Consider the following 18781-nt stretch of genomic DNA (forward strand, 5'->3'; position numbering starts at 1 on the left):
ATTGTTGTTAGGGATAGTAGCTCGTTCCTATATGTCATCTAATGTATATGTCGGTCTGTAATGAATCTTGTGCAAGTGGTAGATGGTTGAATATATATACCCAAGAATCATTATTGAGTGACGTTGTTAATAATATATGACCCTATTGGGTCAGACCTTTATCACGTTCGTACATTTTGTATATTTATTATTAATATGATTATGAATAAATAATATCAATTCTTGTATTTAATTAGGGAGCAATTATTGTTATGTGAAAATAATAATTATAAGTGAGTGTAACTAGTTATTATTTTATATGGTATGAATTAATAAATCATGCACAACCTTTTAGAATAGTTGGATTCTTTTGTCTTTTGGAATAATAAGTCATGCACGACCATATTGTATGAATTAATAAGTCATGCACAACCTTTTGGAATAGTTGGATTCTTTTGTCTTTTACCTAAAGACAATGTTTATATTTTATAAACTTTGACTTTATAAAAATTGAAAAATCTTTTTTATAATTAAAGGTATGGGTGAATTTATTAAACAAATATGGAGGTTGTTTGTCAACATCCATGCTTTGTACCCCCCCCCCCCTACACACACACACACACCCACCCACCCACACCTACCTCATGTTCTAAATGCTACAAATACTTTAGAGTATTTTATTATAAGGCCCTTACTTTTCATGGGGTATATAAAAGATGTGTAGTTTTTTGGCTAGTTTTTGGTCTTAATCCCTCTCTTAGAAGACATAGCCGAAACTTGTCTTTCTCTTCCTCCCCCCCCCCCCTCTCTCTTTCTCTCTCTCTCTCTCTCTCTCTCTTGAAGTTAGTTTAGTGGTTTAAAAGCTTCATTGAGTTGTCTCATTTAGTGCTTATTTGAGTTAAGCACTTAAAGGCTTAAGACACTCAAGAATACAAGAAGGAACTCGCATTCTAAGTGCCTTACTCTTGATGGTGGATACACATAGAGAAATTCTACGCTTGAATTTTTGTTATCTTCAATTTGTTCAAATCTGCAAAAGAACAATATCAGGTCGAAATGGGACATGTTTTCGAGTTTGAAAAATCATGGGAGTTGTTGCAAGCAGATCTAAAGTAGAATAAAACGCCTACATCGTCAAAGGTTCAATTCAAAAAGTCTCGCAATTCGAGCTCGGTCAACGTGTCGGACGCGACAAAGCGAGACGCGCTGCATGACATGCAGAGGAGGTTGAGGTGAAAGCAAAAGACACGGCAGAAATGAGAGCGAAATTCAACGAGCACAATTTATTAATAAAATAAAAAAATGACTTGAAACATCGTCATTTGGAGTTCCTAGAAAGGCAGATACGGGTGAAGCGGGAGCAAAAAGAGAGGGAACTAATGACACATCGATTGTCAATTCTTCGGACGAGCAAGGAGTGTTTGGCGCCTGAGGATCTAGCTGTGCTACAAGCAATGAAGGAACAAATTAGAAAGAAATATTTAGGTTAATTAGGATTTTATGAGTAATTTAAATGATATTTTAGTTATGATTTTAGGTTTTAAATTATGTTTTTTTAATTGTAATCGTAATTTTAGATTTAAAATATGATGCCTTTTTTTTAATTTTATGTTTTATAAAAATATATTCATTTTAGTGATTAAAAAAACGTAAAAAGAAAAAAAAAAAAAAAAAAAAAAAACGTAAAAGGAAAAAAGAAACAAATTCGAAAAAAAATAAGAAATAAAACTTATTTATTCTCAAAAAGTTAGTGTTGCATCTTATTGTCTATTTCCCACTTGATGTTATAACACCATTTGCTTATATGACATATCAAGTAGCATAACTTGTTGCATACTATCCCCACACCAAATCCTCTAAATTTCAATGATTGTCTTCTTTATTCACAAGGTAATTAAACATGCAGCCATCTACGATATAAAACCAAAAACCAAAATGTTTGAGCAACTTTGGATGGATGAGCCATCAACGGTCCCCATGTTATCCAGCGACGACCCTGATTTTGAGTATTTTCCAAAAAGTTTAATATCTTTTACTTCATGACTGATGTTACATGGTTGAACTTCAAATCCACCACCATTTAGCCTTCGGTGTTTGTTTCATTTCCACGTCTGGTTAATTCAACACCATCACCAGTCCCAATGACACTACAACGTTGTTGTGTTCATATTATGATCTAAATATGTAAATTTCAAATGATTGAAGACATAGTAAACGTCTTTAACTTTGATTCTAATGGGACAACAGAGAAAGCATCCATCCTTTTTAGTGTACCGAATTGCAGGAAGATTATCGAGATTCAAGTTGACATGATACATTTCGTCGATTCTTAATTTCTTTCAAAGTCTTGAATTTGCCACTTGATAAAGGATTTGATTTTCATAAAACTATCTCACTCTAGTTCTTGAACATATTAAACCTGTAAGGTGAGTTTTCGTTTGGATCTCCCATTTGAAGCTCACCTATGTTTTCGGCTCTATATTTTATGCCTTCAAGAGGCTTAAGGAAGGGTAAAGAGTAATACCAATATGGAATTTAAGTATCTATTGAGGTAAGTGAATTGACTTTTGCATATAATCGATCACCCACGTCGTATTTATTAAATCTATATTGATATCAAAACCAACATCTTGAATCCATTGATAAACCACATCAAGGATCACCGAATGAAGATCTGTAAAAATATGTGAATATACCTTATGATCTGAAGTGGGGTATTGTAAGTAGATATAAGATATAGGAATGAAGTGTAGTCGACATGGGAAGTGTATTTATATCTATGCATTTTGAGGTTAGTAGGGAACCACTTTCTAATTTTTTTCACGTGTGGTGGTTGCGTTTTAGGAAGTAGGAACCCCACAAAGCGGTGTAATAATTTAAAATTGAAATATAAATGGTTGATTTTATATTAATCTGATTTTGTCTACACGACTTTTCTAAGTTCTTAACATATGATTTTGTCCTATATATATTTAAAAGGAAAACTAACAGAGCGACACCTATAAATAATATATATGTACGTGAATAAAATCAAGCTTATACATAAGTTTTATGCACTTGAATCCTACTCTACAATTGTTTGAATCCTACTCTACAATTGTTCGGATATGCATAATTATGATTTAATTATAAATTTGCAGTTTGTTAACTACATAACATGGAATGAATATGACTTTCACTAATTAAAATTTTAGGACAAAAGAATAAAATTTTATGAAATATCTAAGTTACATCATTAAAATTGATTCTTTTGATACCAAAGGGTTTATAGTTTAGCAGTATTAATAGTTAATGGATAGGTGTCACTCAGCCGAATGTTTGAGAGTTCAAGGCTCGTTGAAAACAAAATATGTGGATTTAAGAATAGAACAGTGGATGTGTACGTTAGGTATTATTATTATATATTAACAAAATTTAACCGTTATATTTCTCACATGTGCAGAAATGGTTAACATAAGACTTATTTTCAATGAAGAAACGATTTCATCAGGCTTAAGACCCAGAAATACCAAGTCAAACCAACGTGTTGATACTTATTCAAGAGGATCCCCGAAATATCAGACTTGTAGTTACTTAGACTGACTATAAATACACATGTATTATGTACACTACACACGACTAGACTTACTTCAACATTTGTACTCGTATACTTACTTCATTTCTGTAACTCACATTTCAATGAATATAATTAAACAAGGCAGGTGCTTGTTATCACCTCCTAATATCAAAGATCCTAACAATGATTAAAGGGTTTCCTTGTAAACCACTTGTGGGATTTTGTTCTCATTTTAATATTTATTTCAACTAGAACATCACATCCTCTCATACAATTTGATTAAATAACACTTTATTGATTTTTTACCAAAAAAATTTGGCGCCCACTATGGGGCCGTGGTGTTTGTAATCCTGGAAAATCATGTCTACATAGCCGGCCCTTTCTTCTTCCTCTGTTCCTTCTATTCCTTGGGAAAATCTTCCACCCCCTCCAAGCGGACTCCCTGGTCAAAGGAAAACTTCTAATATAGCGAAAAAGAATTCTCCTCCAGTTGTTCCGGGATCCCTAGGGCCCCAATATCCTCCTGCAGTGGTCTCTAATAATAAACTCTTATCAATGATGAAGATGTTGACGCAACAGGTGGCTCAGCAACACAAAGACGATAGAATAATACTTAAGGAAGTAGATTTCTCAAATTTAGTGTTCTCAATTCAATACTTATTTAAACTAGAACACCAGTAGATTTCTCAAAGTTACAGTCCTCAATTCAATACTTATTTAAACTAGAACACCATGGTGGTGACGCAACAGGCGGTTCGACTGAATTGAGAACCACTATAGGGGAATTCTTTTTCGGTATATCAGAAGTTTTCCTTTGACCAGAGAGTCCGCCTGGAGGGGGTGGAAGATTTTCCCAAGGAATAGAAGGAACAGAGGAAGAAGAAAGGGCCGCATGTGTAGACATGATTTTTGAGGATTACAAACACCACGGCCCCACAATGGGCGCCAATTTTTTTGGTAAAAAATCAATAAAGTGTTATTCAATCAAATTGTATGAGGGGATGTGGTGTTCTAGTTGAAATAAGTATTGAATTGAAAACAAAATCGCACAAGTGGTTTACAAGGAAACCCTTTGATCATTGTTAGGATTATTGGCACAAAACGTTAGGAGGTAATAATAAGCATCTGCCTTGTTTAATTATATTGATTGAAATGTGAGTTACATGAATGAAAGTAAGTATACGAGTATACATGTTGCAGTAAGTCTAGTCGTGTGTAGTGTGCATAGTACATGTGTATTTATATTATAGTATAAGTAACTAAAAGTCTGGTATTTTCGGGATCCTCTTGAATAAATATCAACACACTCATTTGACTTGATATTTCTGGGTCTTAAGCCTGATGAAATCTTTTCTTCGTTGAGAATGAAGAAATAATAATAATAATAATAATAATAATAATAATAATAATAATAATAATAATAATAATAATCATGATCTTGGCATATGTTTCGGGATCCTCAGATATCTTTGAGATCCGGGATCCTGGATAGGATTGAGAATCTTAGCCCTGACAATTGCTCCCAATTTATAAATGCAAAATATTTAAGGTCATTTTGAGTATTTAAAGCTATAATTTTATTTAAACAGAGATATAACGTTTTTGAAATTCAAACCCTAACAGATAGAATTTTATCGATTTTATGTTCATGATGACACGGTCGAATCAACTCTCTTTCTCTCTCTCTATCTCTCTTTCTCTCTCTCTCTCTCTCTCTCTCTCTCTCTCTCTCTCCCTCTTTATCTCTCTCTTTCATGTTACTAAGATAAATAAGGGTAAATAGTGAATGATTTTTCTTTATTTCCTCTTGTTTCCTTCAGATAGTCACCGGTTATCTCTGAAGGTATCTTTCTTACTCCTTCTCTTTTGTTTATGCAATCTTTCGATCATAGGTAAAAAGATCACTCGTTCTCGCACCAGTATCACCGCCCCTTCCAATAACAACTTCATCAATCAAAAGATTATGGTCTATGATGAGACTTGCTCCTATGATGATGAGGATATCATGTTTCTAGAATCGAATAGGGATTTCCCCATGCATACAATCTTTAAGACCTATGATGCTTTGACTCAGTTGGACTTTGTTTTAATGTCTTGGGTATGTTTACCTGAATACCCATTTTCTTTGGGTTTGAAATAACCGTTCTCCGGTATTATCTCTGAGTTTTTTGAAATCACTAAATCTCATACATCCAAGCTATGCATGTTATCTAGAGAATCTTGTCTCGGATCCATCCGTTGAATCAATCTAATGATCTAGGCATATGCTTAGCTGAGCTAGATCATGTTTATGATCTTCCAACCTTTGGGAACTCCCGCTTTTTGCTCAAGGTCAAACCCAACAAATCTCCTCCTATTCTAAAATCAAAACATAATGACGGAGCTTGGAAAAAGAAGTATTTTTTTGTGAGGCATGAATCTATTCTTAGTGGGGATCTCCTGCAAAAAAAAAAAAAAAAAAAAAAAAAAAAAAAAAAAAAAAAAAAAAGGTTAAAAGGGTAGGATTTACCTGTTACTTCTAAGGATCCTGGTATTCACTTTCTTATTTTGTTTATTATGATGCAACATTCAAGTGTGAGGAAGTTGCTCCCATTGCTGAGGATACCGAAGACAAAGTTAAAAATTTTCTCACTATGTCTGTGGTTGATAGATCTTTCAAGCTTGAACACTCCATTCGCCAAGAAGGCTCTTCCACCACTGCTTCAATGGCTATCATTAATGATCCTTCTTTTTCTTATTATTTGCTCTATTTTTTGGATCCTAAACTAATGAGTATCCTTTGCAACACACAAGATCCAATGTTACTTGCTCCAGTGCTCGATTTGTCCTCTCTGATCTGGAAGATAACATGTCCAACAGTCTGATCGTGGTTAAGAATGAAAAGGTTGCCCATCTCTTCCTCCAAAGAGGGTTCAGATTGGTCTCACTGTAAGGACCCTAGGTTATTAGAAGAGAAAAATCGTTGAGGCAAATGAGCCTAGAAAATCTCAGAGTCGATGAGGCACTCAAGAAGCTATTATCTTTCTCTCAAGCTATAAGTATTTCTAGAATTCTGGTCTTTGATTTTTATTTTCTGATATCACTTTCACTAATGTTGTTCTCGTTTCAGGTCTTCAACCACATTTCCCAATCCACTGCTAATTTGAAGGTCAGGGCTGAGAAGGACGAGCTAGCCTTAAATGAGCAGGAGGGGTGTATAAGGCCACCATTGAGGATCTCCTAATGAGGGTGGAGCTGTTGAGCAAATAAAAGGTTCAGAAAGAGGAGAAGCATGTTGTGAAGATTGTAGAGGTGATTGTTGAGGTAAAGGGTAACGTTGTTGTGGCCATCTGGGAACGAAGATCAAACTTGAAGAGGATGTGGCTAATGCGGGATCCTAGAATGTGGTTGGCTTGTATGAACCCCTAGCCAAATTGATTAGTGGGCCTGTTAGTACCAATCAGGATCATGCAGGGCAGTCGAAGGTGGGATGAGAGGAGAAAAAGGCAGAGAAGGTTCCAAGTGATGGCAATCAGACCGTAGTTTAGGTTTGATTTAAAAAAAAAACAATTTGAATGCTTTTTTAGGTTGTAACACAATTTTTTAGTCTTTTTTTGTGGGGTTGGTGGGCAACCCCTTTTATCTGATGTTTTGGTCGTTTAATATTTTGAAATAGTTAGGATCCTTAAAAAAAACAAACCTTTAGTTATAATGTATGAAAATAGCTTTCAAGAAACAATGATAGATAGAACCTGATAACCCTTAGGTTTAGTTTTGATCTTTTGAAGACTTTTGCCTTTAGAGAAGTTTCTTATTGTACGTCCTTCGGTTTCTCGCGATTTTTAAGCTCGTATAGGGAAGGATCCATCCCAAAATAATCGAACTTAGGAATTTGCTAGGGAAAATCATATTTAGATTTTGCTGGGGAAAATCCGAACTTTAAAAAATATTGGGGAAGATCCTAAGTTTAAAAAATACTGGTCCCAACTTAGAAATTCTGGGGATGATCCCAAGTTAATAAATTCAGGGAAAGATCCAAACTTAAGAAATGTATGTATCACTGGTAATTGTCATAGGTGAACCGGATGTCAGTGATCAATGGTCATTATCACTAATGAGTTAGAATGTTGTATCTTGAATAATAATAAATAAGGGTGAGATAAGAATAATGAGTCCCCATAAAATAAATAATAATAAATTTTAATACATAATAAAAACAAAAAAAATTCAATAAAAGGCAATATGGTATTTTTGTGTCTGATAATGACCAAACGGTTAACAAAAATATATTATAAGTATCGTCTGAGTTAAAAAGGATTTAGCCATAAGTATCTTCTGAGTTAAAAAGGAATTAATGGCTAAATGCTTAGATTACCTCATTCATATAATTTACTATTTGTTTTATTATAACTTATTTATTAATTACTGTTTTAAATGACTTAAAAATACACATCTGAATCCTCATTATGGAGCATATATGCACGTTGAAATGTAAATGGTGATCTATGGTCGTCAAGCCTATCAAATAATAAAGCCTTGCATGCTACAAATGTGAAACATGATTAATAGAGCTATATGGACTCACTTTTTAATCAATTACACACCAAAATGGTTACATTTTTGCTAAAAGGAGGCATGAGAAGTAAATTGGTGGTTTTGTAGACAAGTAAATGAAACTAAGACATGATAAATAAAATGCTAACTAGATTGATTTTAGCATCATAAGCTATGACAATCTAAAAGCAGTTTTTTTAACCAGACTATGAAAATGTCTAATTGAAACAAGTTTTTCAGCCAAACTATTGAAATATAATACGCAATCTTAGTTTAGAATGTATTGTGTTATAAAAAGAATGTAATCGTATTATGGTTGTGTTTCATACTTTCATTAACATCCGTTGTGTTTTAAGTAGTCGCTGTGGGCCAAAGTGACTGGATAAATGAAGTGGGCTAAAGATATGTGGGTTGGATTGAAGAATGAAAAAGCAAACAAGTTCGAAAGTTGGAGGACTAAAGTTGATTATGTAGAAGAGATGGATGACTAACTTGCAATTTAACCTTTCTAAATTTCCAACTATATAATGTTAGAAAAGGATGAAAAACATATACATGATATTCCTAAAAAAATCAAAATAAGATGTTTTCAAAATTTAACTATACATGGATTCTAAACGGCTTAAACACGTTCATTACCTGATTACCATAATATAATAAAAAGAATGAAAACAAATAATATTTCACAAAATCTTTAACAAAAGAGTTAAAATTTCGTGAAAATAATATGTTTGCATTGACTAGAAATGAAGCAATTATAAGGACTTCGAGAATCGACAATAACCTTGGAAGATGATTTTACGTAGTCCAAAAAAGCTATCCTAGTTTTCATTTTTCCATATTCTTCTCTTGTGTGCGATTTCAAAATTTCAATCGCTAGACTTAATCCACTGTTTATGGATTTCTAAAGGACCATAATATGAGTTTATTTTTTGGGTTAGTTATTGAAAAGGGTAAATAGTCCAGAAAACATTTTTTTTACATAGAAATTCGATTTTGACATCGTGTTCTTTTTTATGTTAATTTTGATACTGTATTTTTCAATTTGTTACAATTCTGACCACTTGACCGGTTAACCAGGTTACATAATGACGTGTCAGTTTTAATGATATGGCATGCTGACGTGTCAAAATTGTTTTTTTTTTCCACAAAAAACACTAAGGTTTCACTTTTTTTTTATTTTGACACTAAGTTTAATTTTTTATTTCAATTTTGACAGTATGTTTTTTTTTTGTTCCAATCGAACATCATTTATCAAATTTTGTTCAATTTATCTATTTTCCATTTGAAACCGTATAAATATATATTTTTACTACATTTTAAACCGTATAAACATATTTTGTTTGTTTAAAAACCACATTTTTATTTAAATACAAGGTGTTTTTTTTTTCTTACATTCAAAGCATTAGTTATATCATGAGAATCAAACTAACCATAATCTTCTAATATGATGTAAAAATTTGATGGGTTGCAAACTTGATATCCGGATTTTGATCGATTACACGCCTCCAAACCTCCAAACACATTTTAAAGTTGCATATTTAATATAAAAATACAATTTTTATATAACTAATACATATTTATACATAAAAATATGGTTTGAGTGTAAAAAAATATGTATTTATACAAAACTATGGTTTTTAAATGAAAAAAAAAAAACATATTTATACGGTTTAAATGTATTAAAAAAATATTTATACGGTTTCAAATAGAAAATTATCAACATTGAATAAAATTGGAAAAATGATGTTTGATTTGGAACAAAAAAACATAGTGTCAAAGTTGAAAGAAAAAAGTAAACTTAGTGTCAAAATCGAAAAAAAAAAAAATGAGAAGTTAGTGTTTTTTGTGAGAAAAAAAATCAATTTTGACACGTCAGCATATCATGTCAACATGCCACATCATCAAAACTGTCACGTCATCATATCACGTCAGCACGTAACCTGGTTAACCGGTCAAAGTGATCAGAATTGTAACAAATTGGAAAACACAGTATCAAATGATACAAAAAAAAAAAAAAAACACGGTGTCAAAATCGAATTTCTGTGTAAAAAAAGTGTTTTTTGTGCTATTTACCCTTATGAAAAAGCTCATCATTATTCTATGATAACTTTTGGGTTGGTTTAATAGAACAATGAGCTCGAAACCCAAAATATAGAGTTGAAAGTATACTTTGTTTGTAGTTGGGTTTAGTTATTGGTCGTAAATATTTACAAGTTGTAAGCTTTAGGATTATCGGTTGTGTTTTAGGTGTAAGGATTAGGATTATCAATTAGAGTTTTTGGCTAAGCATTTATATTCTTACTTTAATTGTTAGGCTTTGCTTTGTGCAGCTATTGTAATGGTAAATCTATTCAAGCTTAATAGAAATGGTTGTTTGTTGGATGTCATTGGCAATTTCTATGTAAATGAAAATGTTCATTTTATTGTAATACCCATTGACAAGAACATGTTGTAAAGTTGGTCGATATATATTGTTATTTGAGATAGATTTCCAACAACATTGATAAGTTGGTTGCTATTATGGAAAGTGGATATCATTAAAAATTAATATGTATCATATGACACTAAACAAATTCAATCATCCAAAGATTGCATTTGAAAGATCCTCAATTACTCACTCGATCCAGTTCTCACCATGTATTTGGAGCATCATGCCCACTAAATTCATCAATAGCTCACGGTACCCGAGCGCGACATGAATTATAAGAAAAATCTGGCACAACCATCCATCACACAACTCTTGACACCTATCCAACAGTAAGCATGCCCATATCATACAATTATGTTGTGATTAAAAGAGCATAATTAATTATAATATATATCTCACACTTCCGCCACACAACTCTTGACACCTATCCAACAATAAGCATGCCCATATCATATAATTATATTGTGATTAAATTTATAAGATAAAAAGAACATAATTAATTATAATATATATATCTTACACTTTTATTTGTTAATTATGTAATTAGTTGTTGACTATTACCTTCGAAGATAACCTTCCAAATTCAGTTAAACTGAAAAATAAATGTAACATCCCATTTTTCAGAATAAAAAATTTTCATTTATAAACTAGCATAAACACTCATTTTTACAAAGGTACATTCAAAACAAAACCAATGGTTCATAAAACAGAAATCTATAAATCAGAGTTATAACGAAAGTAGCTCAGAATCTCAAATCATAAAAATGTTGATGTGTGTGTACAATCATGCATTCGCCTTCCCACAATCATCGAAATACCTGAAAATGTTTAATCCACAACTATAAACGAATACTTAGTGAGTTCTCCAAAGTATCACATATAATACAGCACAACTAAGCATATAAAAATAACTATGAGTTATCAGCAACCCTGAGTCATCAACAGCTTAAATATTACATATCAAGGCTATTAGCCACCCTAACTTATCTGTAACTCAAATACAACAATTTGGGTTATTAGCAACCCCGAGCAATCAACAACTCACATACGACCATTTGGGCTATCATCAACCTCAAGTTATTAACAGCTCACATACAACATATGATATAAGCAGAAAACCCTTACAGCGCGCAAAACGTGATGGAAGGTACAACAACCACCTAAATGTATAATTAAATGTCAAATCTCATCGTATTACCTATAACCCTAAGGCCTTACCCATATCCAAACTTAATCAAAAGTCAATGGTCAATGGTCAAAGTCAATGATCAACCTTCTAAGACCACCACACCGTGACCAGCCCCTGGTCGCGTCGTGACTGCTAAACGACAAAACAGTTGTGTGACTACTTAGTCCACCGAGTCATGGTAAAGCCTTCTCCACGCCACGGTTACGTCCAAACAACTTACTATATTAAGCACCAAACCCTTAATGTCTAGAGCTCAAATGCTCAAATCTAAAGCTCTTAAGGGACTTAATGGATAAAGTTCTTGACTTTATCTATTATACCACCAATCCAAGTTCCAAACACAAAAACTAACACTATTAAGATTACATAATAACCAAAACATGTGCATGATTCAAAGAGGCCAAGACTTGACACTTTCTCCAACAGATATAGTCCATGAATGATCACCAACTAAGCTTAAGGTTCTGGAGTTGCTCAAAACTCCAAGAACATTCCTATAAAGGATTTAAAGGGACTTTAATGCATGAAATGGAAACCATAAAAAATCAATATGGAAGTTGTATACCTTCCAAAGCTCCACAAGGTGCATGAGATGCAAGATCTGAAGTCCCAAACACCTTCTTCAAGCAACATAACCACTACTCTTCCTTAAAAGGTTACTTCTAATGCTTAAAACACCAAACACACATACACACACGTGCGCCCTAGGGTTTCTTTGTGGGGAATGAAGGTAAGTAATGAGAGCAACCATAAACATAAGGTTTGTTAAATAGAACCCAATGCCCGAGACCTAGGGTTATGAACCCATCTACTACTGCATTGTGGCTAACCTTTGACCATGTCGTGGTCACTTTAAATGATGTGGCCAATTAATGATGTGGTTGAGATGTAGAGGTTCTCCAACACTACGCCGTGATCAGTCAAAATACCTAAAAACTTCAATACTTAAGATAATTAATCCAAAAGAATAATACCTAAAAACTAGATGTTACACCACCCTTAGATCCAAAGCGCAATTCTAGGGCTTAAATAACTTAACCATCATCATCAACATCCAACAGGGTCTAAAATTTATTCCGTTAAATCCCAAGACTTTTACTCAATCAAATAATGGTTCATTACCCGAAAATTAGAAACATCCTAAAATTGGATGTTACAATTCTCCCCCACTTAAACAAGATTTTGTCCTCAAAATCCGACTCAGTTAGAATTTTTAAAAACAGTACCAACACAATCTATATGTTTCCTTCATCCACTTCATAGAAACAAAGCATCCATGAAGAAAACTCGAGAGACCACTCGGAACCTAACCAATTCCACTATGCAACCTAATTACTTGAAGACAGTCAACTGCATTAACTATTTCTCTATCCCCAACTGTAAGACCCAACTCATAACAAAAACAACTCAAACCGAAGTATCATTGATTTGAGCCAAGTGAGCATTTTCTGGTCCTAAAATATGAAGTGCCTGAATCTGGTTCTCCCAGTCAAAGGACTGAGCAACCACTACCAAATTTGTAGTTTCATTGTTGACAACAACATTTCCACGACTATTTCCCAATGGAACCATTGTTCGATCACTATTGACCTTTATGTCTAGTTTAGGACACTCACGAGCAAAATGACTCGGCTCGTGACAATTGTAGCAACGCAACTTTCCCTTGTTAAACCCAACCTTCTTATCCGCATTCATTCCCCAGTTATTATTTCCCGTCTTCTCAGCAAAAGTGAGTTGAGGTGGAAGCTCTCTAGCTACAAAGCATTGTAGCAATTGACAATTCCAGTGGCAAGAGCTAAGTTTTCATCGTTTTGTTTGGAATTTGGAGCAGGGACCATAACTGATGCATTGGAGGAGGAAATAACTTGTGGAACAAAGAAGGACTGACTTTGTGTGTGAGACATAGATGAAGAACCAACAAATGGTGTAACTGATAGAGTGATAAAGGTTTGATTATGAGGTTGTTGAACAACAAAAGCTTGACTTGGAGAGGAGGTGAAGGATGAAAAGCATTATTTGAAGAAATCCCAAGATTTTGCAGTCGAGTAGGAATTCACATGATTAATCTCTTGTTGTTTATCATCAAGATCACATGCTTTAATGAATGCCATTGTTTCAGCAAGACTGAGACGATTGAGATATTTTGTCTTCTTAATGACAACCACATTCATATCCCACGAATTCGGAAGTGAATTCAACAACTTTTTGTTTATCTCAGATCTAGTCAAGTAAATCTCAGCTATGCTCATCTCAGTAATGAGTGCAGTAAATCGTTCATATCTTCATTTCCCTCGTAGACCTCAATCAAAGCTTCCCATAGAGCTTTGGCTGAAGTGTATTCTCTGAATCCTTGAGCAATATCGGGGGATAATGCCATAGTCAAAGTAGCCATTGCCCTTTCCTGTTCTTCAACCATTTCGAAATCCTCATCAGTGTAACCAACATACAATTTGTCAATCACTTGTCCATTCGGAAGATTAGTAGTGACTCTGATTGGTCCTCTGAGAATGCTTCGCCAAACCTTAAAATCTTTCATTTTGATGTATTTCTTAATTCGGTACTTCCATTTTGTAAATCCTTCGGCGGATAACAACCGAGGAATTCGAGTGGTGGTTCCCATTATGGTGTCCAATTCATGATGAGCTAATGAGATGTGGGAGTCCATTCTTGCTTGCCTTTTAGAAATGAACAGATCGAAAACTTTAACAAGAAAGATGTTTACAATTAAGATGCTCAATCTGCTGGAGTTTGTGACCGCACACTCAACCGTGCATGCTCACAACCGCACACTAAGTCGTACAAGCTCCAACCGTACGCATTTAGCTGCATACTTAGCTGTACACACAACCGTACACGTTCCAACCGTATACGCTCAATCGTACACGTTCAATAGAACTCCTTCAGCCGTACACCTTCAACCTCTACATCGGGAAGTCACTATAGCCACCCGCAGCCAGATGCTGCCACCTCCCCTTTCATAGTCGGCCACCATAATCGCTGGAAAAACATGATCGATGGGTGGTATCTGGTTCACCACCGCCAACACTTCTTTGCTACAAATTTGGTCTTCCACAACCTCCATTCTCGCCGTCAACCTTCAACATCGCCACCCACCGGAGTTTATCCAAATCGAGATACAAATCTGGATTGAGAAGTTCTCCGTCTCTCTTTTCTGTCTCTTATGTTGTTACCACTACCAAATCAATACATAAACAAATTTAATAGATATGAACGCCGGTGGTGCAGAAGGGGGGGGGGGGGGGCGAAAACTATCATCAACTACCACCACCTGTATTGCTATAAAAAACCACCATCACTCACCTGGTTCTCCATTCGAAAATTGTGTTCATCCAAACGTTGATTGACCCACCTACAGTCCCTCCATACTTCTCCCTTACTCTGATTTTGACAGGTGATATGCTTTCTATAATAATTTTCGATTTCTAGATATTGGAAAGGGAAGGGTATGGACTAGGAAACATTTCCATGTTGTCAATTCATCTATGCATTCGCCAAATCAAGGGTACACAAACCTAGACACCATATACTTGAATAAATCGTCATCTTTACATTAGGGTTCATCTTGGTGGTGATGATACAAATGGCTGGAATAAAATGTTCAAAATAAGTGGTGGTTGTAGGGGGTTGTTCGGCTGGTGTGGTGTAGGTGGTCATACATGATGTAGGTGGCTAGTGGTAGAGGTATAAGGGTGGTTTAAAGAGGTTCCTATACATGTATTATATTGGGTGTCAAAGGAGAACGATGGTGTTCCGATGAGGAGGATGGCGGTTTGTCGGTGGTGGTGACCATGTGGTGGTGGTTCCAAATATTAAAAAGAAATTAGGAGGGTTGGGGTGGGTAATTGGCATTTTATCTTTGTTTTTAATTGAGATAATAAGAAATTAATAGAAAGAATTATTAAAAAAGAATTAATTAAAGGTATTTTTGTCATTTCAGGTAGGGTATTGACCAAAACCATACAATAATACCAACCATAAGGACCAAAAACGATAGAAAAATCAAATTTTGTACCAGTCGTGTACCAACATTTCGTTTTAAACAAAAAAAACACATAAATTTGTCAACCAAAGGTACCATTTTTGCAATTTTGTCTTTATAAATTTAGCCTAAGCTGTATTATAAAACCATTTGTATGCTAATTTCACAAACTAAACAAGTTCATCTACTTTTTTTTTTTTTTAAATATTAAATCCACTATCATTTGTGTGGGGTTGAATGACAGTACACATTTCATTTAGTTATATTTGTAATCACCCCAAAAAATAATAAGTTTCCAAATCAATAATAAGATAACAATTTATTACTATTCTGTTTAAGCAACCCATAAAAAACCCAAATCGTATCCACGCACATAATTCATTCAATCAACAGATCCTATAAAAGCCTTTTTCATCTCTCCACCACCCTTCATCCCCCATTTCCACATCTCAACGCTCCCCTTTCTCTCTCTAAACAAACATCCATCCAATCTGTGAAGCTCCTCGAATCATCTCTTTGTAACGGAGGCTGCGAAGAATCGGAATAGCTCAGATGACGAAGGACCAGTGGTTGGAGGCGGCGCTTACGAACGATGCGATGGTGGCGGAGCTTCTGTTACGGATGAATCATTCCTCCTCTTCAGATTCGTCGAAAGCAACTATAAAGTCTACAACGCTCTTACCATCCTTCAGCTGGGGCCATCGGAAGAATCGATCGAAATCCACGGCTCCGACGACCACCGTCTCAAACGGATTCGGTAAAGAACACCGTGGTAGCCCTACCACACATCTGTCGTGGAGCGGTGGTGGCGGCTCAACAAGCGATGGATACGACGAATCTAGTCGGCCTTCAGATCTCTCATCGGGAAGCAGATCCGTCAAGGTTTGTATCTCTAATCAGATTTCTCTTCTTTTTCTTTTCTTCCACCGATTTTTTCTCTATCTATCGTCGGAAAATTACATCGACTTCACCGGTGTACCCGACGTTGTCTTTCGATTACACATTCTCTTCAACTATTTCTCGAAAATTTTCTCCTTTCCCCCAAAATCTGGTTGCCGTCGACCTGATCTCTGCCACACCAGAACTTTTCCGGCCGATCGGCGTTTCCTACACTATTTTCTTTTCTTGGGAAAATAAATGCATGAAAACAATTACTATGAAGCTTTTTTACTAAATTACCCTTTTCTCTCTACTTAATTTATCACTAATTTACCATACGCGGGATTTGACTTCCACTTTCTTTATTTTCATATTGACTGAAATACCCTTCGTCACTACATAGCCGATGGTAAAAGTATTCCGCAAGCTAACTGAAAAAGGACTCTAAAGTCTAATTTTCCTGTTGCTTGTAAGGTGACTTAGAGGGGTATTTTGGTAATTAAGACAAATGTTGTTGTCGAGTTGTGACTTTTAACTAAACAAAGCGCATCAAGATCCAAGAAAGATGAATATTTTTTTATGGACAATTTTGCCCTTACCCTTTGTTCTAATTTACATCCATGTAAGTCACGTTTTGTAGTGGGGAACTGGGGATAGGGTTTGACGTGCCTAAAGCAAAAGAGAAGGGTAGGAGTTTGAAAGGCCAGGGGCACTTTTGTCTTTTTCGTCGTCATCTATTTTTTCAACTTAGTTTAGTATTATTTCCTTTTTTATATTATACTAATTTATCGCCCTTGAATCCGGATCCTACATGGATCTTTTTGAAAATTGATTTATTTTTTAAATAATAAATACCGAAGGGAATAATCACGAGTTTTGGATATATTTATGTGAGAGTTTGTCGGCTATATCTTTTTGTCTTTATAATATTCCTTTCCAAAAGGGTAGAAATGTAAATTTACAACTTTCTTTCTTCTAAATCAATCCTACTTTTCTTTATATCTGCAGGCAAACGAAGTTGCTTCCACATCAAAGTCCCATCGAAGAAAGGTTAGTTTTTTGTTCTTCGGATTCCTTTTTATACGCTTTCAAGTACATAACCCGACCCGATTCATCTTCTTCTTGCTCTTTGAGATCCTTCTTTTAACACCAAAACCCGACCCGGCTCACCGATCTGATGTTTTTGCAGTCGTTTCACGAGCTTAAAGACGAAGAACAGGAATTAGCGTCGATGCGTTCGAATTTGAATCACGAAATAGCTAAAAGTGAGAATTTGAAACGAATTAAGGTAACCTAAATTCCTAATTTTGATTCTAAACGACGAAAATGGTTAAATATGCAACAGATTATAACTGATACATTGTTTGTTCAGATCGATTTTGATAAAAATCCGATGGGAAGAACAGTGGGAATCAGATCTATTAGAGTAGTTGAAGAAGAAGAAACTAAACGAGGATTTGAATTACCGGATCTAAACATGACTCCGAATGAGGAAGAATCGGCGATGATGATGATGATGAGCTGAGAAAAAGGAAAATCTCTGGTTTTTCTTGATCTTGACTTGGTATATTATATAGATGAAGCAGCAGTGAAGAAGGTTTTTTTTAGTATAGGACTTTGATTAATATAAGATTAGACGAAGAATTGTAAAAAATTTTGGTAACTTGTAGCAGAAGCAGCTTTGATTTTCATTGATCAAGTTTATTTGATTTGTTTAGTTTCGGGTTTCTATGAAATTAATATTCGTCATCGAATTGCTAACGTGTCTTTATTAAAAAGATGAGTGGTTCTTTGGGATAATCGAAATATCATGTTTGTTCTAAACAAAATGTGCTTTTGCTTTTTATCATGACTTATATAAATTAGTTTTTTAAAAAGGGAAATCATTTTTTATCATGACTTGTATAAATTAATATAAATTAGTTTTCTAAAAAGAAAAATTAAATATCCTTCTTTTCTTTTTTCCTAATGAGTAGATTAAGAGAAAGAAATGTTGAAATCAAAAGATGCGATTAAACGTATAGATTTTATGTCATTATTCCTCTTCATATTTATCCATTCAATTTGTTAAACTATATACATTCAGTTCGAAAAAATAATTTATTAGGATAATATATTTCTTATTTTGTACATATCTATTCCTCTTCATATTTATCCATTCAATTTGTTAAACTATATACATTCAGTTCGAAAAAATAATTTATTAGGATAATA

The 18781-nt window shown here is 34.4% G+C and overlaps 1 protein-coding gene across 1 annotated transcript; it reads left to right on the top strand.

The window, feature by feature from the left end:
• The first annotated feature begins 16076 nt into the window (after nt 1–16076).
• On the top strand, nt 16077–18284 carry LOC145001561 (uncharacterized). The gene is made up of 4 exons (XM_078960930.1): nt 16077–16570; nt 17576–17617; nt 17757–17855; nt 17940–18284. Exons 1-4 carry the CDS (start codon nt 16241–16243, stop codon nt 18090–18092), a joined length of 624 nt encoding a protein of 207 aa, XP_078817056.1. The 5' UTR covers nt 16077–16240; the 3' UTR covers nt 18093–18284.
• The last annotated feature ends 497 nt before the right edge of the window (nt 18285–18781 follow it).

This window comes from Lactuca saligna, chromosome 6 (assembly GCF_052625555.1).
Source record: "Lactuca saligna cultivar CGN05327 chromosome 6, ASM5262555v1, whole genome shotgun sequence".
Classification (NCBI taxonomy): domain Eukaryota; kingdom Viridiplantae; phylum Streptophyta; class Magnoliopsida; order Asterales; family Asteraceae; genus Lactuca; species Lactuca saligna.

Bases quoted from the DNA above. Each gene is read 5' to 3' on its own strand.
- LOC145001561 (XM_078960930.1), top strand. From the start codon at position 16,241: ATGACGAAGGACCAGTGGTTGGAGGCGGCGCTTACGAACGATGCGATG. The intron at 16,571-17,575 runs GTTTGTATCTCT...TTATATCTGCAG, and splicing joins CGGGAAGCAGATCCGTCAAG to GCAAACGAAGTTGCTTCCAC. The intron at 17,618-17,756 runs GTTAGTTTTTTG...ATGTTTTTGCAG, and splicing joins CAAAGTCCCATCGAAGAAAG to TCGTTTCACGAGCTTAAAGA.